This window comes from Erpetoichthys calabaricus, chromosome 2 (genome assembly GCF_900747795.2).
Source record: "Erpetoichthys calabaricus chromosome 2, fErpCal1.3, whole genome shotgun sequence".
In the NCBI taxonomy this organism is placed as follows: Eukaryota; Metazoa; Chordata; class Cladistia; order Polypteriformes; family Polypteridae; genus Erpetoichthys; species Erpetoichthys calabaricus.
This window is the reverse complement of record NC_041395.2, coordinates 111,735,117-111,758,023: the sequence shown is the minus strand read 5'-3', so window position 1 is coordinate 111,758,023 and position 22,907 is coordinate 111,735,117. Positions and strand designations below refer to the sequence as shown.

The 22,907-nt window shown below is 36.4% G+C and overlaps 1 protein-coding gene across 3 annotated transcripts in view; it reads right to left on the bottom strand.

The window, feature by feature from the left end:
• The window catches only part of LOC114646258 (synaptotagmin-7-like), a 527,399-nt gene that overhangs the window by 91,760 nt on the left and 412,732 nt on the right, over positions 1–22,907 (bottom strand). The window contains exon 4 of one of the 3 annotated variants that reach the window (XM_051921809.1): positions 9,754–9,885. The exons of the other annotated variants lie outside the window; for them this stretch is intronic. Coding sequence (XP_051777769.1) covers positions 9,754–9,885 — 132 coding nt within the window. The remainder of the gene's footprint in view (positions 1–9,753; positions 9,886–22,907) is intronic. 3 annotated transcript variants of the gene reach the window in all.

Here is a 22,907-nt window from a genome sequence, read left to right as displayed (position 1 = left end):
ACATTCAAGGAAAAGAAGAAGCTTAAATGTTAGTGAGATATACCACACAGTGCAACAAAAAGGAACACGCTTACACCACACCCAAATAAAACGAGCAACCCTCTGCACGGGGGGTGTGTGTGCATGCGCATGCCAGAGTTACAGGAGCAGGATATGCAGTCAGGAAAGTGTTAGTGTTACACAACTCTTTTAGTCTCTGAAAATTATGCCGGGAGAAACAGAGAAGTTGTTTCGTTGCTTGGAAGGGTTGACGTTTGCGGGGAGATGCGGAGTAGCGAGAGGGTTGGGAAAGCAATAGTAGTGTAACCGAGGGTTGTCCGTCTCCATGGTTCAGCACCCCATGGGCTGGAGGTGAAGGGTTGGAGATTAGGAAGAGAAAGATAGGGAGGGTGGGGTGGGGATATAGTGGATGTCACAGATTAACTGACTGGCAGGGCTGTAAGGAAGGTTGAACCTAAACAAGCTTTTCATTTCTGTAGCAATCAGTGATGAATATTTGAATTTATAAGAGAAATGTTTATAAATTCTAAATAGACTGGAGGATAAGCAAGCAAACCCCATCATAAAAACAAAGGGAATCAAAAATCTTGAGCTTATAATCGCTGATCATAGTTTAACTGAAATGCAATGTACAATAAGTGTACCTGTTTGTTTTTTATTGCTAACACCATATCAGCATAATTTATTTATGTAACTGAGCTAAACATAATCTTGAAGTAACAAATTTATTAAGCCTCACTTACGTTTACGGTTATGTTTTGTGATCGCTAACAGTCTATAAACATTACAATGACCAATCCATCCACTTACTTTCCGAATTACTATAACACATTGTTATAGAGCACAGTAGTATCAGGCAACCCCATAAAAAATATCACTTTAAGATATTCATGCCCACTCCACCCACCCTAATTTAGAGACTTTAATTAGCCTCAGTGGAACATTGTTAGAATGGGTGATCAAACTGAGATGCTTGGAGAAAATCTACAGATACTGGGACAACTCCAAACAAACAGTGACAGAGCCGGAATTAAAACTTAGATCCCTATTGCAATCTGACAGCAAAGGTATATCCATCCATCCATTTTCCAACCCGCTGAATCCGAACTCAGGGTCACGGGGGTCTGCTGGAGCCAATCCCAGCCAACACAGGGCACAAGGCAGGAACCAATCCCGGGCAGGGTGCCAACCCACTGCAGGACACACATACACAAATCCACACACCAAGCACACACTAGGGCCAATTTAGAATCGCCAATCCACCTAACCTGCATGTCTTTGGACTGTGGGAGGAAACCGGAGCGCCCGGAGGAAACCCACGCAGACACGGGGAGAACATGCAAACTCCATGCAGGGAGGACCTGGGAAGCGAACCCAGGTCCCCAGGTCTCCCAACTGCGAGGCAGCAGCAAAGGTATATTAATGATGCTATTGAGAAATATAAGTAACCATTGAAGTGAATAAACATCTGGAGGATATTGTTGACAATATAATGTGTTTTATGACATTTTACAGCATAACATACTCTGTATGAGATTAATAAGTGATAGCAAACACACTGAAAGCATATTTTTGAATTTAATTAGCATTTGATGATACATATTATGTTAACCCTCCTATGGAAAATACTTGGATAATACATGAATGAGCAGTTACATCATCAAACACAAGTCATTTTCTAAGAAGTAAAAGCAGGCAATGTAGTGTAGTAGGGAGGTAGTGTAGCATAAGGATTAAGGCTTTGGACCTCAGGCTGTGGGTGCAAATCCTTCCTGCTGACACTCTTTGGCCATGATCACCTTACTTGCCTGTACTTAAAATTGCAAAAACAAAAGAAATGTAACCTCTCGCATCTCAAATGTTGTAATCACCTTGGATAAAGGTGTCAGTTAAATAAATAAATATAAAGTCTCATCTTGGGGTGATTGAAGCCAATAATGTTTGCTCTGAGCCAAATTCAACCCATCCCTTTATCTTTCACACAATTACCAAAACATTTAATTCATCTAAAAGTCATTGTGGCAGGAGTCTATCACTGTAGGGTTAAAGTGCAAGGCAGGAATTAACCCTGGGCAGGCCATCATCAGTACTCCTATAGTCACTCACACCAGGCTAATTTAGATTCTGTAATTTACTTAACCTGGTTGCCAGAGAAAAACCCACACAGACACAGGGAGCACGTGCAAAACTCAATGACTTTTCCAATGTGCTACTCCTGAATCCTGCCGTATGGTTTACAAAGTGGTTTCAGAAAATGTTTGTGAACTTTACTTTATATGATCACTGACAATATACTTTTCCAAAATGTGTAAATGAAGATATACTGTGACTGGCTGACTCATGAGGAGGTGGTTATAAGGCAGGGAAAAGTTGGAACAGGAGAGTGACAAGGCTCAGCAAGGTTCTAAGAAAGGGAGTGAGAAAAAGAGAGAAATCACATTCAGGCAGAAGCAATACATGACATTATGCTAAAGCTAAAGAAGGGGCTCTGTGAAAAAGAGGCAGAAAGAAGTGTAATCTAAGAAAAACATGCAATGTTTGGTTAAGAAGGCACAGGGCAACTCAGCAGGAACCAAGGATGCTTCACCCTTCCCACAATGAGAGAATGAAACAATTGAAATATGGCAAAAAGGCAGAACATCTTTCACCTGATAGACCACCTGGGAATATATGGTCCAGGTATGGAACGATGGTACCCTTTTGATGTTGAAGTCTGAGAGGTTTGCTTGGAGGTTAGTAGTTACCCTCCAACCAATTAGGTGGCAGAATCCAGAAGCTGCTCATGTAACTGGTTCTTTAGGAGCTACAAAAAACTCAAGATTGTATTGGTCTCAGAGCTGCCATAAAGTATTTTGTTTTGATGGCAACCAAGACTTAAAAACATTCCAGAGATTTCAGAAGATATTTCAAACATGGCCGGAGGGTGTGTTTATCTCAAGCCTCAAGACTGAATCTGTAAGGAGTGTCAAGAGCAGTTGGATATACAGGCAAACTGACTGCATGGGTAGCCTGGATTGCATACAGTAGCACAAATGTCTTAGGCCACCCAAGAAAATTATTCTTAAAGTTACCAGTAAGTTTTTACTTAAACATGAAACACTGTGTAGCATTATAATAAATATGTATAAGCATTTCTACAATAAAGAGTGACAAGAACATCTTGTTTTTTCTTGTGAGACGTCTAGAACAACACAGGTATGGCCTCCAAATTTCTCTTCAAGACATTCCATCGATTCCATGTATTTGTTAAATTCCACCAACAGCACACATGACACCTGAGGCACTGATGAGCTCTACCGGGTTTGCTCCTGGTGCTGTTTAACAAATAAATATGTGGGCTAGATGTTAACTACAAATGTTAAGGTACCTCGATGATTGGTTTGGAAATGGCTAAACTGACACAAATCGACAGACATAAAATTATAGTTTTGTACAGGCTACAGCTAATGACTAATAGTGTACCAAACTAAAATATTCATGATGTGGTGTTCAATGTGCCATAACGAAATTTGAAAAAAACTGATAAACAAAATTAAGTAGAAGATCAAAAACATCTGTATGCCTCTAATGTATAATACTTAAAGGTTATGCCTTCAAAGGACAGAAGGAAATCCATTGAAGTACTTGCTCAGCATCTGGCAGAGTCATACGGCAATAAAGTAAATAATATAAACATACAAAGTAAATGTCTTGTAGGGCATATTGTAGAGAAAATAACACTCTTGTTGAAACTCAACAATCAGAAGACATTCCAGCATACAAAAGACCACAATGCATAGTGTGGCAGAAAGTAGGGCTAGACAATATTTTCGATTAAATCATTTAAATTAATGCCATAAACTAATATTCAAACATGAAAATCATGATTTTTTTCTTTTTTTACTGTTACCAAATGATACAGTTAAGCAGTCCGGCAAACACCTTAAAATAATCAGCTGATCATGTGTGCACAGTTAAAACATATTGTAAAAATCTGGCCAAAAATCTTCATGAAGCAGGGTGTGTCAAGAGCCACTTCCTAACAAGTGGCATGGAAAAAGGGCTGCTCAGAGCGCTGTGGAGAGGGGTCGTGTAGAGAGGAGCTGCATCAGCCCACTCTCAAAGCAAAGCAGCAACCAAGATGCCAAGGGGTGGGGATTGGAGATGAAAATGGGTGCTAAGGTGACCTGCCGCGCTTTTCAATTTGAATGGTGACACTGTCACAAGCTAGGCTGTATGCAGGATGGTGAACGAAGCCTGTGGAACAGCGACATGTAGACTGCTATGACTGTGAAACAGGAGACTGAAAGCACATAAAAAAAGGAAAGAGTAAGGATCTAAGTGACAGGCTGTAACAATAGGAGGCTTGTAAATACTGTAATTGCTGATTGGGTTATTGTTTCTTTGAGTGTTTTTGTTGTTAGAAATATACCTGTTTGATTTCTGCACAGCAAACTGTCAGTGTGGTTTTGTTCCTCGCATCTGGGAATGGACATCAAATAAATGTATAATTAAACTCAAATACATATTTCAAAGACAAGATATTAAAAGTGACCATATGTACTACAGAGTATGTTATTTTCTATCATAAAGCACATTATACTATTTTTATTATGTTAATAAATAGTAGTAATATATTCCTAGAGACTTACTGTTTTTAGCAATTTAATTGTCAATGTTTATAGACATAATTGCTTAAATGGTACCATAAATTATAGTACTACTACTTCACATTACATTACTTTACATTTAAAAAACACACATCATATACAATATCTTCAAAACCAGACATATGTTTCAAACAAAATATTTGTTAATTGTAAAGGGCACATTTTTGTAAAAGGAAAACTTTGCCACCCAATGATATAAGATTCTCTTTGCTAATTTATCATGTTGTGAATACTGTTACAAAGCATTCTTGCCTAACCTGAAGTACAGTTTTATGTCTGACAGGTATTTTCAAAAAGGGTCAGCATTTATAAATTGAACACTTTGGTTAGAATGCCATTGTCTGACAACCAGATGAATACTTTTTAGAGTTGGGATACCCCAAATATATTTGTACTCAATAATTTAATTTATATAGCAAAGGATACCAGTGGATTCACTTGGAGCTACACTTAATATCAAATTCTTTAATAAATTAGAACACATAGCTTTTGATGTGCTATAGGATGTTTTGAAAAGACTAGTATTATTTTTAACATTTGATGCAAATTCTATAAATTTATTTAGAGTAGGGTGACATTGAGTTCACCAGGATGCAAATTTTCACCTTCCTTGCTAAAGATGTTATAATGAAGATAGCATGAAAATTTCTGCTCATTGAAGAATAAACCTTGTAATAATAATATTTAATGCCACCTATGTGTGCCTGGGAAAAACACCTTCAGGGCTTGATAGAGGTAAGCAATGCATTTTGAACCAAGGTGAGGAGCTGTCGCTGACCTTTCTCGTCTGCCTGCAGTTCTGAGAAGACATCAAATGAGGGCATTAGGCCCTTCCCCTTACAGTTGGCTTGTCATAAAAAGGGACATGCCTGGAAAGAGTTGTCTCAGTTTGGACCTCTGCCTGGTAGTGCATTCTGATTGACCTAAACTGTTTGTGTTGAAGGATGAATTGGCCGGCCTATTTTCTGTTGTGCCCTTGATCTTTTTTTGCCTCCTATTAAACAGGGCTGCCTGGATGGTACCCCACCTGTTACTTTTGGACTTCTTGCATCCTTCAGGTGATTACAATAATTAAAACAATAATTAAACATTAAAATCATTATAAACAAAATGTATTCAATACTTGCAATGCAAAATATGTATATATTTGCAGTTTGCATTTCAAATGATGTCTAGTTTAGATATTTTTATTTCCTTGTAATTTTTAACCCTACAATAAATCTACCTCTTCAAGTTTTGTTAATGCACATACATCATTCCACGAATTCATTGTTTTCTGACATATGGCCTCTACACAGTGTTTCAGAAGTGCAATTTTCTCTTTGGTAAATATCAGTGCTTTTGTTAGCTCTTCAGCAGCAGTTCTGATCCAGGTTCTATATTCAATTTCCATTAAAAGAAGCGACAATAAGTGACCAGTTATGTAATACGCGATAATGTCATGTAGTACTATTCACTCAACCACCCTTCCATTAAACCCATTCAAAATACTCTTTACCATGATTTGAATGTCATTGTCATACAAATCTAGCAATCTGTTACTCAGGCCTATTACATGTTTGTGCAATTCATTACATGAATGGACAGATATTACACCTTAAGTACATTGAAATGCAGGGACACTGACATCTTTGTTTAGTTGTTCACACACAAGAGTGTCTTCCATTTATTACTGTGGTTCAACAACAAAATAGGCTGTCTTGTTTCTAGAAGTATCTGGTTCTCTCAAGAACAATTAATGGTAAAAAAAATAAAACCAGCAAACTAGAACTTTGGCAGCATGGCAGGTAACAAGTGGCATGCATTTGCGCATACCATAGTACATAATTTATCTGCAAATGTCTGAGATTTGGTGTAACAGACCTACTCATATTTTGCTTTTGCAGAAAAAAGAACACAACTGTGGTATTTAAGGGAATAAGAACAATGTGAAACTGTTTTTAGTTAAACAAACTTAGTGTTCTTAGATACACACTTACAGAACAAATCGCCATGACTTATCTCTAGCCTTTTCCTTTACATTGTGTTTTACTAAACTTAAACCCATGCTTTGTCAATCTGACAGCTCTTGCAGCCATTTGGCCTTGACTGCAGTCAATTTAGTCCAGTCATGTTCAAGTCATCATCCTGCATCTGGTCTTCACCTTGCCACGTGTATCCAGCATAAACCACATGTGCCATTCAGTGACAGTAAGGACAAGTTGTCTTATAGATAAGTGTAGGAAACTGGTGTTGTTTTAAAGAGAATTCAGTTTAGTGACTATGATGATATCCAGCAAACATGAAAACATGGTTAGAAGGATAAAACATCACTATTTGAAGTTGGCATAAAAAACAGGGAAATAAAGTTAATGAAAAAAAAACCAGAAAAAATAGAGAAAGAAGTGTCTGGCTAAAAAACAGGAACACAAACATACTCAAAAGCAAAAAAAGAAGAAATTAACATTATCCAAAAAATAAGACTAATACATTTAAAAAATATTCAACAAACTAAATTAAAGAGCTCAGTGAATGAGTCAATTATAAGTCTGTTTGAATGATATGACCAATTAAAAAATATCTTGTAAATGAGTGGGGTAACAGGAAGTGTGATCAACAGGCATTAAAATGTAGGACAGCCAAAAGAATATTTTCTTACTTGTTCATTAAAAAAAAAAAAAACTTGATTTTTGTCTATTTTTTTCCATATGGTACTATATGTCTTGCAAGAATTTTGTTTTCACCATGTTCACTTCTCCCAAAGTACAACTATGGTTCCATATCATCTACTTCTCTTTTTTTACAAAACTGAATTTACCCTTTAACAATATGGTTATCATTCTTTGTTCCTTCAGATTTAATGAATTATTTTACACTCACTTAATTCTGGAGGCACACCTGACATGTAATGGGGAGAGCTTGAAGAACAAGAAGTCCTGACTTTGAACAGATTTTGCTCAAAACAGTCTGACATGAATTGACTGGTGTGATACTTCTGACCAAGATTAAAGTTCCATTTTTCATTACTTTTCAATAATTTAAAACTAACAATACATTTTTGACTTTAGTGAGAAACTTGCTACTAGTGATTACACATTTGTCACTGTATTCAATCCTGAAATAGCATTTTTTTTTATAATATTACTTCACCTAAAGATATACCTGACTAGAAGCCATCTCAGAAAAAATAGTTACACTGGTTTTGAGATACAAACCTTAATTATGTTATGTCTAATGTGTTAAAAGTAACACCAGACATTCGTGATGTACTTGATACAGAAACTCTCCTTTCTAAATATTAACCTTTTCAGACTACTATTGGCGTTATCTTTAAGTTACAACAAAATTGATGCCATATAAGTTTTAAAATTCATTGACTTGCTTTTTCAGTTCTTCTTTCTCATTCTAGTTCCCAGGTTTGTATTAGATAGATAGATAGATAGATAGATAGATAGATAGATAGATAGATAGATAGATAGATAGATAGATAGATAGATAGATAGATAGATAGATAGATAGATAGATAGATAGATAGATAGATAGATAGATAGATACTTTATTAATCCCTGAAATTTTGACTTTTTTTTTGACCAGGTATTTAAGCCCTACTGTTGTCTCTCCATTTTTAACCAACACCATAAACAATTTTCATTCCTGTGTGTTGGCTGAAGCCTTTGTTTCCTTTGTTTCCTACAAACTGTATCGTTAACGGAAAGGAAACAGTGCTCAAAAAATATGTTTGTGCCCTGGCAGGAATAGGTTAATAAAATAGCTGCTTAAAGCAGCTGTTAACAGGACAGTCGCTTAAACAACAAACGTATCATTCCGATTTTCATGACTCATGGCTCAGTGCAGAGGTGTGAGTGAGAATATGTTTCCTGACACTGGCAGTATAACAGGTGAATGCTACAGCATAGTGATAGATGTTTGGATGACTCTGTTTTAATAATGGAAAGTTTTTAAAGGGACTACTGTATGGTTTGGTGTTGGCTTGCCATCAATTTTTTTCAATCAGATATTAAATTGAGTGTAGCAGCTGACCTGGTTCATTGTTTTAGATGTGTGTTACAGTGTAGTTGTATATCTGATGCTTCTAAACTGAACTACATGGTGCTCAGTAGCTAAATTTCCTTCTTTGCATCAGCATGGACTTGAGTTAGATTGGTCACAGTTTGTATATCTTTTCAAGGTTTGCATGGATTGATTAGTGGAAGTGATTGCATCAGCTGTAAACCCCATCATCTTCATCAACTGTAGCTGTGTATGAATGTTAGCCATCATGCTTCTCCACTTCTACATTTTCTCTGCCTTCCCTGACTTTATGTCTCAATAATTATTCATATCATGTCATATAATTTAGCAATGTTGTCAAACCACATTCTTGTATGTCTTCCTCTTTTCACTTCTCTAGTAATTCAACTTTTCAAAAACTTAGTATTCTATCTTGTGACTTGTCCTGCAAAGGACGTTTTTCCTTCTAGCTACTGTATACCTTTAAAGATATATATTACTTTTTACTACCAGTTGATCCATGAGTATTAATCTATGACACCAGACTGTTATAGGTCAAAGGATTGAAAACAGAAATAAATAATAATTATTATTAAATTGTTACAGTCATCCTTAGCAATGTAAATACAAGCCTCTCCTTGTGTGCAGTTTAATAACAGGTGCACTAAACAAGCATTAATCAGTCTTATTAATAAATACAGCTTAGCGTCATTTAGCTTCTGAAACCAGGGAGATTGTAACCAGATGAAAGTTCTTCAAGAGCCTCTCTGTTATATCAAAAATAAGCTACTATTTTCAGGAGTTCTACAAATTCACAGCTTTCAGAGATCTAAGTGACGTATCTACCACTAACATCTTCTATAGTGGTGTTCATGCAAATTTGGATGACATATTGAGACAGTCTCTCGCCTGCCTAGTTTCTTGTGACAGTTAAAAATCATTTGACTTCCCTTTGTTTATTTTGGTGGAATTTTTTGTTCTCCTTGACCTACAGTAAGTGCTCACAGCAGGAATTGCACACATAATGTACCAGTGTACAAGAACAAACCTGCTTTCCTTCGTTACAGCCCTACTGCCACACTACGACTCTTACCAGCTGGACAACAAGACTCACTTGAGGGTCAGGCGTGGGTCGCCGTATGGAGCATAGGGTGAAATATTTAGAACGAACTCCTTGGGAGGATAGGAACTCCATTTCTGGTGCACTGTGCTTTCATTGTTATTCCAAAAGTCTCTGTCTAGATCACTACAGCAGCAGAGAGAAAAACACATCAAAGCAAGAGACCAACAAAGTGACAACTGTACTAGTGTGGGGGCATTGTTGGCCAAGTGACTCTATGTGACTGCAGTAAGACATGCCTAAGGCTACCTGACAATATGATCAGGCAAAGTATGGAAAGAGAAAAAAGGATATAGAGTTAAAGAACAATAATGAACTTAAAAGAAACTGTGTTTTCAGAAATTGCAGCAGCCACCTGAGGTACAATATAGGAAGGAGCTCCACTCCTATCCTTTTATTCCTTTATTAGGTTTAAAGTTCCCTGTAATGATGAAGAGGGAATTATTTATCAAAGTGTTAGGGGAATGGGGGATGCTAGTTGAGGGAAAAAGAAGCACCATTAAGAAAAAAAGACTTCGGCTTGCATCTGGATGAGAGTCACAGCTCCTGCAAAGAAGGAATGAAGTGAAACAGAAAATAGAACAAAGCATGTTGTTGAAAGCACTGTGGGAGACTGACTTTTAAGTGGTGAAAATCAATTATTTTGTCAATTAATATCAAATGAGGGCTTAGCTAAGCCCAAAGATCAAAATAAACACTCTATGGAATCCATGTATTCATACTGCTGAAGTAGAAAAAAAAAGCAATACAAAGTAAAACCATCAACCAGGGCATTTAACCTTATGACTCAAAACAGCAAATATGACAGTTGTAATTGAAATATAGCATAAACTGAAGACTCAGGAAATTAGAGTGGTCACCCATTTGGCATGGAATTTACAAGTACAGAAGGAAGGCCAGGACATGTGTAGCAAAAAGGCCGATGTACATATCAGTAAAGACTTCATAGGTCAGCATTTCCTGTGAAAAGTAGAGAAGAGAATGCTAGCAGATCAAGGAGTCAGCAATGCATACCCTGTTTCTAGTAAGAAGACTCTCAAGAGCACTGTTCTCAGTTGTGCAGAAATGTTCCACCTTTTATGAGTAGTCTTTTGACAACAGTGCTTTATGGTGCATTTTACGAAACAATCACTTCTTTTAAATTAGTACTTTCTGTACAGGAATATTTTTATTTCAAGTCCATTGTGATGTTTCACACGCATCAAGAAATCTAGTTGTGCTATTGTTTAACCTATGCCTCTGGAGAGGACATCAAGAAGACAAGCTGATCTTTATGGAAAAGTTTCTTATAAGTGAACACAGCAAATCAAATACTGTAGAAGTCACTCTCTTAGCAGTAAACACAGATCCTCCAGTTGCATTTTTCTTAGTCTGTCGTTCACTTCAAATGGAACCAGATATAGTTTGGTTTACTTGAATGGAACACCATTACCTAATATCTATTTAAGAATATGCATTTCTTTGCTATGCAGTCTCTAAAAAGTAGCAATCGGAACAATTTAGGTCCAACAGGTAACTTTTGTCAAGGTCAGAGGTCTTTTATGAGGAGTGCCCATAGTTTACCAAGAAGGAATTTTTTGGTATAGTGTTTTTAGAAGTCATGAAAATAAACAGCTATTGCATTACACAACCTAAACAGAGAAAAGCCAAGCAAAATGACACCTTTTATTGGCTAACTAAAAAGATTACAATATGCAAGCTTTCGAGGCCATAATATTGATCATAACATTCTTAAGAATCGCCTTAGTCAATGGGTGGGCCTCTCTGGCAGTGTCTTAAACTGGTTTGAATCCTACCTGGCAGGGAGAAAATTCTTTGTTAGTTGTGGTAATTATAACTCAAAGACACATGATATTCTATATGGTGTTCCACAAGGCTCTATCCTGGGTCCGCTGCTCTTCTCAATCTACATGCTTCCATTAGGTCAGATTATCTCGGGACATAACGTGAGCTACCACAGCTATGCTGATGACACACAGCTGTATTTATCAATAGCACCTGATGACCCCAAATCTCTTGATTCGCTAACACAATGTCTAACCTGTATCTCAGAATGGATGAATAGTAACTTTCTCAAATTAAATAAAGAAAAAACCGAAATCTTAGTGATTGGCAATAATGGATACAATGAGGCTATTAGAAATAAACTGGATGCATTAGGATTGAAAGTCAAATCGGAGGTAAAAAGCTTAGGGGTAACCGTTGATTGTAATCTGAATTTTAAATCGCATATTAATAAAATCACTAGGACAGCATTTTTTCACCTAAGGAACATAGCAAAAGTTAGACCTCTTATATCATCGAAAGATGCAGAGAAATTAGTTCATGCGTTTGTCTTTAGTCGGCTAGATTACTGTAATGCACTCCTCTCAGGACTACCCAAAAAAGACATCAATCGTTTGCAGTTAGTGCAGAATGCAGCTGCTAGAATCCTTACCAGGAAAAGAAAATCCGAACACATTTCTCCAGTTTTGATGTCACTACACTGGTTACCTGTGTCATTCAGAATTGACTTTAAAATTCTGCTTATGGTTTATAAAGCTTTAAATAATCTCGCCCCGTCTTATATATCGGAATGTCTGACACCTTATATTCCAAATCGCAACCTCAGATCCTCAACTGAGTGTCTCCTTAGAATTCCAAGAGCAAAACTTAAAAGAAGTGGTGAGGCGGCTTTCTGCTGTTATGCACCTAAAATCTGGAATAGCCTGCCAGTAGGAATTCGCCAGGCTAATACAGTGGAGCACTTTAAAAAACTACTGAAAACACATTACTTTAACATGGCCTTCTCATAACTTCACTGTAATTTAATCCTGACACTCTGTATATCCAATTCATTATAATAACTATTCATTCAAAATTTGTACTAACCCCTACTCTCTCTTCTGTTTCCTTTTCCGGTGTCCTATTGGTGGTGGCAAGCCACCACCATCTACCCAAAGCACCATGATGTTCCAACAATGATGGATGGATTAAAAGCCAGAAGTCTGTATAACCATCAGCATCAAGTGACTCCGTGAGAACCCTAACTACAAAGAGGACTATTTCATTTATGTTAGGTAGAATGCCCAAAGGGGACTGGGCGGTCTCGTGGCCTGGAACCCCTACAGATTTTATTTTTTTCTCCAGCCTTCTGGAGTTTTTTTTTTGTTTTTTCTGTCCACCCTGGCCATCGGACCTTACTCCTTTTTATGTTAACTAAGGTTGTCTTATTTTAATTTCTTATTTGTCTTTTATTCTTCTTTTCTTCATTATGTAAAGCACTTTGAGCTACTTTTTGTATGAAAATGTGCTATATAAATAAATGTTGTTGTTGAGGCAACTCAGGCCCCTTCTTCAGGCAAGGCCTGAGTTGCCTCGAAAGCTTGCATACTGTAATCTTTTAAGTTTGCCAATAAAAGCTGTCATTTTGCTTGGCTTTTCTCTACATTCATAATGGCTAATACGGTACAACACCCTAGTACTACAACCTAAACATATAATTACCAATAATGTCTGGTAAGAGGTTACCTGATATATGTAAGTGAAATGTTCTCCCATCCACCTGTTACCTAAACCCTTTTTTCCAGCACAGGGCAAAGGAAAGCCACTAACTGAAACCCATGGAATAAACTGTGGTCACTTATACCTCTAATGACAGCTATTACTAATCGTGATGGAGTGGCAAACAGATGAAGTGTTTTAGACAGCAGCTTCAATGAAAAGTAGCGTACAAATACTCAACAAGGTACCTCTGTTTGTTGTTGCCCCCACAAACCTTTAAGTCGTACAGAGTTATTTTACCACTGTTACCAGTACCTTTTAATTTTAGTAGTGATCACAGGTAAGAAAGGGAGGCCCTATGCTGGACCAACTTAATCCAATCCTTTGAGGCTGACTAGAGTCAGAGCAAATGTGAACATGCATTGACTTATTAACAAATAATGTCTAAATACACTAAGAATGCAAGAATTCCACATTCAAGAAGACAGTCCTTGAAAATAATCTGTTCTATTACAGACACCCTAAATTTCAGTCTAATAAGGAGAAATATCTCCTTATCTAAGTAGGTGAATATACTGCAATGATAAGCCTTTAGCATACAGAAACTGTAAGTATAAGTCAATGAGGCCTCAGTGCACAAATAAAGTGTCCTCTGTCCTGTTCTTCCATGACATTCAGTTGTTAGTGTTAAAAGTGTTTCACTCAGCAATTTCAAGATGCCTGCCAAGCAGGGCAATAATTGACATGAGTGTAGATTAGCAGCTTTTTAACATTTGGATGGATGAAAAAGTTCAAATAACAGATCAATGGCTGTGTATGCACTGATGCATTGTAAGAGGAGTGAGTGACTTCACTTAATGGAAAACAATCTTCTTGCCAGTCATGTGAAGCAGAAAATTTAAATGCTAAAAGCAGAGTTTCAGAGGTTTTCGCTTCTAGAAGAGTCATGTTATGAGAATAACATAGCATCCGTCCAGAGATGAATCTAGGATGTGCTTGCCTTCATATTTCTCACATTCTGCCCTGGATAGGATAGTGGAAGTCTCTCTCTCTCCTTTTTTTAAACTGATGCTCTATTAAAAGGTATCTACACAATTAAAATTAGCTTTTAGGATAAAAAATATTCTGTCACCAAATAATTTAGGTGTACTGTCATTAACAGGTGAAATATTACTAGTTTCATATTAACTGATGTAATCCTAATAATCTTGCTTTTTATATGAACTGTTCCTTAACTCCTTAACTGCATCCAAAGAGATCCTAAAAAAATCAAAATGATGCATTAAGAATTCATTGCACTAACATATGAGTATAATTCCACCTACACTTGATATCTTCTTTATTAGCTCCACCTAAACATATTCACTCTTAAAAGTATTTTAATTTCATTTTCTATTTTTTTCTTTTTTAAAGAGTGCAGTCTACAATTGGTTGTCTTACTAAGTTATTATGTTGACAAAGATTAAAACACATAAAACTACAGCCTCATTGGGCCACATGTTTTGGGCGTGCGCCAAATTAACATCATTCTGGACCAAAAGTTTTAAATGCCTTTCAGACAGCCTTGGTGTCACAATCCCTCCTAACCCATTAACAGCTGTGTTTGGTGTTCTTCCAGGCAAACTGTGATTGCCTTCACTACACTATTGGCATGTAGACTTATTTTGCTAAACTGGAAGAATCCTAACTCTCCTCTGTTAAGTCAGTGGGTAACTGATGTTGTATACTATTTGAAAGTGGAAAAAATCAAACTCTCACTTAGATGATCTGTGCAGAACTTTTTCAAAACCTGGCAGGATCTGATCAATAACATTTTAGATTAAGCTCTTAAAGCACTGAGGAAGCAGATTCTCTATCCAATTCTTTTTCTTCTCCATTTATGTTTATCTGCTTATTAATTTATCGATTTACTTATTTTTACTAGCTTTAAGTTTTACTCTGTTGACCATGTTGTCTTTCTCAGGGGTGGGGCTTGATTTGTTTTCATTCCTATTTTTGTAAAAATTGATCTATCTGTATGAAATGATTACAATAAAATCAATAAAAAACCACATAATACTAATAAGTTAATATAACAACTGTAATTAACACATGAAATCTACAATTGGTCGTCTTATTAGGTTCTTATGTTGACAAAGTTTAAAACACATAAAACTAAAAAGACAACTGTAATTAACAAATGGACAGTAAATTACAAACAGTGGCCATGTGCCTGTGGATGAGAGGACAGTGAATACTTCAAAGTGAAATGCGAAACTCTAGTTGCTGTAGAGTTTGCTGTGCCATCCCACAATGACCTAGCCACTAATACAGAGAAAACCTGTGTAGATAATGTGGAGCTCTGGATGATTCAAAGCAACTTTTTACCTTTGTTTTGGGTGGGCTGAGGAAAGGAATGAATATCCAAGCAAAACTGACACACCTAATAAGTGCAGAAAAGGGAGTGCTGCCTCTTACAGTCACCTGAACCTTGGCCACTATAAAATAGGGACATGTCTAGAGGGGGACAGTTTATTTCCAGTCACCAAGTAAAAATGAACCCTGCCACAACAGCTGGGGGTAGTACAGCCTTCCCAGGAAACTAGATAGGGTAGAAACTAAACTTGTTTATTGCTGAAGAGAACAGAATTGGTATACTTTTATACAAACAGAGAAAGACTAGGAGTTATTGTTTAAAAGGAGGTCACCTTTGTTAATAGGGTTCAACTCCAGAGGGTAAAATCTTCTTTTCCTAATGTAAATAAAAGTATCCCACAACCTAGGAATTAAGTCTTTACAGAAACTATTTTTTATTTTGGCTTACTGAATGCTCCCACATCCAGTCACACTGCCTAACAACCACATGACCATTCTGATATATATTGCAGTGACAAACCATCTAGTAAAATGCTGAAAACAAAGGCGCTGTCCAGTGAAAGCTAACATCTTATAACAAGCCTAATACAGGTCTATTTTGATGTACTGCTCTCTTTTGCTGTCAAAAAGTGTCATAAATTTTAAATGGAGTACTTCAACCAACACCTATACATTTATTTATGTTTTATAGTATCCTGATTTGCAGCCCCTTGTCTTCCTGACTCAATTGCTCATCCAAACCTAATTGACACAAAGGAAAAGGTTTGTCCCATATAACCACCAAACAGTAAGACCGTTCCTTCATTTTTTTTGTCAGTACATTGCACTTCTTAGATAAAAGTAATTTTGAAATTGCTCCACAGGGGTGCCCTGCCCCTTACTAATTCGTTTCTGACATCCTTAGGTGATGATGTGTCTATGTCTACGTATTTTCAAGTAGCTTATTTTAGAGATTGGTGCCCCATATGCCCCTCTAAAAGGGGGGAATCTTTCATATTATCTATGAGTGGCATTATCAGTGAAATGTCCGGTCTAAATCTTTTCAAAAGCAGGATTTAGTTCAAGGAAAGGAAGGAAATCTAATCTACCTCAGTCTATTGCCGATTGCTTCAAACTAATGACTTTGTGTCTGTGGGGAAGTTCACTTGGAGAATTTTGAAAGTATCTTGGTTTATGTGTCCCTCAAATTAGTCCACCTGATAAGTTTCCAAGAATGATTTTTCCTTTTTATTTCAGAGCAAAGTCTTGTCCTTGGATTACAAATATCCATTGTATCTTTCATCAAAGTGTATAGTCTTTATTAGAATACTAGAAGAATTGTGGTGAGAACCGGCCATTCAGCCCTAGCTAGTCCATCCTATTCAATTAGATTGCCCAACAAGCTGATATTTGAAGGTCCCTAAAGTCTTACTTTCATGACAATACTTAGTCATTCTATGGTTCTTTGTGTGAAGAAAAATTTTCTAAAATTTGTGCAGAATAAAAAATATCATATTCACCTCTCTGACTGTATCCTTTGTTTCTTCCTATGTGCTGCTCAATCTTCTTCTTAATAATTGTTTCCATTCATTTACCTGTGATGTATGTTATGCTTAATGGTGTAAAGCTAGTTGGATCAGCCCTATCACCCTCTTTATACAATCGGATAATATTCACTAGCCTCCAGTCTTCAGGAGTTTCCTATTATTTCCAAACATATGTGCCAAGGGTTTATATAAGTATTCACAAACTTCATTAAGCAATCGAGTATAAATGTTATCTGTTCCTGGTGAACTGCAAGATTTCAGTCTATTTCATCCAAACAATACCACTTCCTGTACAATTTCTCAATCACTAAGTATCTCCTAAGTCCCTGTTACCACTGGGAAGCATTCAAGCTTGAATCCACAGAATGTTAGTTAATGTATTTCTGGTAACATGTATAAACGGTGCGTACGCACACAAATGTTGCGTACAAACGTTTCCACGCTCAAATCGCGATGTATAAAACCTAAACTTGCCGTAAAGCCACGCACATTTCCATGGTACCTCATACGCTGGCGTACGCAATTTCTCCGCTCAGTTTTGCAGACTGGCGGCACCCAGCGTCAAAGCAGTGCTACTGTTCCTGTGTGGTCACCCTTTCTTTCTTAGATCCACATTCCTGATGCGGCTTTATAAATACAGTACACTGTAACTGCATATTGTTTATTAGTGTAACGCATCTGATTGTAATTAACATGCAGCAATATAATGGTCCAGGGAATAGCCATAGTATTCCAAATACCATAACTTGCTTTAGCGTTGTTACTCTCACTGCATCTTCTTCTTCTTTCAGCTGCTCCCATTAAGGGTTGCCACAGCAGATCATCTTTTCCATATTACTCTCACTGCACCACTCGGAGTGTTTAAATCACTGTATCTGAGTGGGGAATCACAGCAGCAGCTGATTGGAAAAAGAATTATCGGGATACAGCATGAAGCAGACGCTGCCTCAGCCACGGCAAAACATTTCAGAGACTTTCCAGTATGGACTTCGCGGTTTAGAAAAAGTTTCATCCCAAGAACTATAGACGCACTCAATCAGTCCATCAAGTGCTCCTTGTAGAACTGTTTGTACTTATAAGCACAATTACCTCACTGTAAACTTGCATTACAGTTATAATATTGCACAACCTGTGCCACTTTATAAAGCACGTATTTACATATGATGACGATATCATTTTTCAGATGAAATGCAGCAAAATATGTTGATTATATTATACAGATAAAACTTTAACTTCATTTAAATAATCTGTATTGTTAATAATTAAACATGTGAGGACACTGTGCCGCAGCGCTAGCTAGTTCAGGGATTGTTCCTGCATTGCCTTGTATTCTTGCTAGTGCTGACGCGACACTGGAAGGATAGATGGATAGAATAATTAAACATGTACTACGAAGATATTTCAATGTTCCTTAAAAGTTTTGAAGAATCGGTGTTCTAAGCTTACAAATGGCTTCACGTCTATTACAGAGCTGATTGTGTGGCGATTGGGTATTTGGAGACAGAAAAGTAAGGACAGGAATTGGAGGATAGTACGTTTGAAAGAGACAGTACTTCTGTAATAAATTATTTAATCAAAGGTCGCGCATTGCGCAGCAAGCCTCTTGCGTGAGACATGAACAATCACTGCGTCACCGTGTTCCCATGTTTAATAACTTGCTTTCATTCCTATCATCATGAAAAAGATATCACGTATACATCTCAGTATTTTAATTATTCAGAGAGCTGTAATATCACGAATGTAATGGATTATGTGTCCTATCGGAGAAAGAGAAAGCCGGTTTAAGAAGCAGGTAGTGATTCACACACAGAGCACATAGAAGATCAAATACAGACCAAAGCATTTAACGTGTTACTTTAGTTACAATGGGATTTGAGAAACTAGTAAATTAAACGATTTTAAGATGAAGTTTATGATGTTCTACTTTAATGGTAAAATAAACTACGTGATTAAAGTGGAAATTTCGAGATTAAAGTTGACATTTCGTGTTTTTTTCCCACTGTGTGCCTATTTTTTTTGTCTGTACCCTAATAAGCTGTCATATGACACTCAGACGGTGGGCTACGACTCGCCTTTTCACGGCGACTTTGATATGAGACTTCTTTTTTATTTCGGGCACTCTGCGACTTTGTGAACTTGAGCCTTCGAGTTTCTCCAACACTCTGTCACTCGATCAACTTCCTTTTGTTGATTATACCACTGTTTAAACCAACAAATAGTATGTTTTTCCTTTGCCGCCACTTGGTATTCGCTGAAATTCTTATATTTTCCCCCGTGCTTTTCCCATTGTCTTTTCACAGAAGGCTATTTATATTGATTTGCATATTCAAAGAGGCGTAATTCTGGGAGGAGTTGGGGCGGGACAGAAGGTGCGTGCACGTGCGTTACTTTTCACGCTGATCAGTATTTATAAGCGGAAGAACGTGGAAGTTTGCGTACGTACAGATTCCTGCATCTGGATTTTTCTGTGCGTACGCACATTCCCGCTTTTGTGCTTACGCCATGTTATAGTGTGAGTTCTACGCACGGCGTTATACATGAGGCCCCAGATGTGTTTGGGGACTGAGTTAATTGATTTAAAAGTTTGAGAATTTTAATTTTTTAGTAACTTCTTCAAAGAGTCAGTTATCAAACATTTGTTTGTGAACTATTTTTGTAACAGTGAGTCATATTTAAAAATAACTGTAATAATAAAATACAGTTACATACGTTAGAAGACTACATTAAAAACATGCTTTTTTAACAGCAAAATGTCATGTAGTTACAAAGGCAGCCCAACTAAGGCTTGTGGTGATTTAATAGCTTTTAAAGAAAGCACTCTCCAATTCAATTAATGTAAAAATTGCATAGATAGAAATCCTATTGTTAATTGTTGGGTGTGGTGGGTTTATGACAAAATTCTTAAACATAACATTTTTAAAAGAAGTACCTAACTGAGAGTTAAAATCTTTGTTGAAGTCTCAAGGTAAAACTGTTGACTGCTTCAGACCATGATGGAGAGAAGGTCTGATGGTTTGCCAATAAATTATAGTGTCAGTAAAATACTGAGTCATTGTAATGTACAGCCAATGGGTTATCTTTGGAGTTATGTAAACACTGAGTACGTATTTATCTACTGTATGTTTGTAGGACAACACTTGCGTAATTCCTCTCCTTTTACATTCACTTCTAGATAAGTGAGTTTTGGTTTTTTTAACTTTCAATGTTAACTTAGATTTAAGTAACAGGAGAAGTAAGCGAGAGTACCACCGTTTGAACATGTCACTGTCCCAGTATTTGAGTAACTTGTTTTGGGATCTGTTTTGCCAACAGGTGCGGCAGTTGGAGGAGTAAAAGAGTAGAAAATATACAAAATGTATAATTTGAAGTGATCTCTTTTAAGGTAAATTTGAAAAACTAAACTAATCTGCAACTGAATTCACTGAGATTTTTTTCTTTGTTTTAAGATAGGTGAGTGTGCATATTTACCCATGCTTTTTACAGGGAGATTCTGAAATTTAAAAAAATAATGTGTACAGCATGCTCTTTTCAAGATGTCTTCACAAAAATTGAACTTTCCTGACAAATTTCCTTGAAAAATAAGTGTGTCAAGGATTAAAACTGAAAATGGCATTCTGATAGAAATGTGATGAAATCCTTAAGGAAAGATGGCCAATAAGTAAGAAATGAACTACATGCAAAGTTTAAAATATTTTACTAATAAATGACAGAATAATCTCAGGGCTCTTCATAAGAGATTGTTATAACATAAAGCACATCAGCAACCACAGAGAACAATAACGGAAACATGAAAGGCATACAAACTAATGATTAACACAAAAGGAACATTAAAACTTCGAGAAGTGAGTAAAATGATATTGACTGGACTAAAAATAGTGAACAAAAATCATGATCTTTGCAGTTGAAGGCCTAGCTTGAAAAAAATATGCATAAAGGGAAGCAATAAATATTTTAAAAATGTGTTTTTTATGGACTATGATACTCTGACCAAAACTCAATATTTTTAACACTGATTTTTACAGTCCTCTTTGAGTAAAAAAACTGAAGTATATTTTTCTGTTTCCTCAGGCACACTAGAGGGTGTGTGAATAAGTTTGCAGGCTGCACCAGACTAGCAGCTTTAGACTTAAAGAAAAGGAAATCATAAAAAACCTATAGTGGATAATGATAAATAGTTCATAATCAATAGCAAATGCTTCATAAAATGTAAATCATATGACCCTAAAGGCATGCTTCTAATTTTTGTGGAAAACAACTGCCGATCTATCAGCATTCAAAATAATATTACTATATCCCATTATTAAATGCAACACATTAGAAGATTGAATTGAAGAATATTTACTATAAACAAACTTAACTATATTCTGGATATCTTAAGTATTTTAATATCTTACAATTGCTGTACATAGTAGACTTTGCATGTGATTTATTAAAATATGTAGCCTCCGCACAGCATGGACTTCTTAGAAATAAAGATGATATTATAAAGTATGAACAACATGGCCTAGAGGGAAAGAAATGATACATTACCTTTCATCATGCTGAAGATTCAGGTTTCATTGATTATCTTTGTTTGTTCAGAAAACAGAAATATTCTGTTTCATTGCATTTAGTTTTTGAACCACTTTAACTGTACTTTTAAAGTAAAGTGTTAATATGGCTAATATTCCAAAGAGTTTATTTCACATATCTTCACAAATGGTTTCTTTCTTTCTTTCTTTCTTTCTTTCTTTCTTTCTTTCTTTCTTTCTTTCTTTCTTTCTTTCTTTCTTTCTTTCTTTGTTATTGTTATACAACTAGGATAGAGGATATGTTTGTTAATTGTTATACAACTAGGATAGAAGCCAAAAGGCTCAACTGTGTTTTTTTTTCCCTGAGTGCCCTTATAAAGGAAGACCCAAAATCATCCTTCCATTGAATCCTTTCTCCATTATAGTGTTGCTATGAGCTGGTGACTTTCTTGGCAGAAACAGATACAAGGCTACAATCAGCTCTGGATGGGGCACTAGTCTGTCACAAGGCACACTTATTCATACTGAAATATGAGAATTAATGCAGAGCACAGAGTAAAAAAAACTTACTCAAACATGGGGAAACAAACTCCATAATGACAACCACCACAAAGCGATTCATATCTGAGTGCCAACAGCTGTGAGGTAGGAGAATGAATACTGTACCACTATGCCACCTTATTGGTAACATAACATACAATTAAATAGGCTTAGAGGTAGGAGTACAGCAAAAAAAGACAGCAATGCAATTACAACAAATACAACAAAATGTAGTAACAGATGCATTTACAGCAAATATAATAAGAAATAACATATATTTTGTTTTAAAATACCCTGAAATTCTTGATGTGCCCTGTTTAGTACTGGTGCCTTGCAGCTAAAGAAGACTGAGCTACTGTCTGTAAGAGCCAATCTTAGAAAGTCACTGTTTTAAGTTAAACTCAAATTAGTACGTGAACAATTGGAATAGAATAACATTTTCTTTCAATAGCCATAGACAATGGTATAGTCTTTTACCCCCTGTAAGTTAATATGAGATAGAGCTTACTTGTTATATCTGAGGTACAGTATGTAAATAGTTTCAGTTGTACCGTATATACTCACAAATAAGTTTTCCCATGTATAAGTCGGGACTTAATTTTATTGTATAATTTCTGGTATTTTATAATGTTGGTCGTATAAGTCGAATGCGGAAAACTCACACTATTGGTACAAGGGATTATGATATGCTAACACCCACCTGAGAGAGTAACCACAGAGCACACTGCCTTTT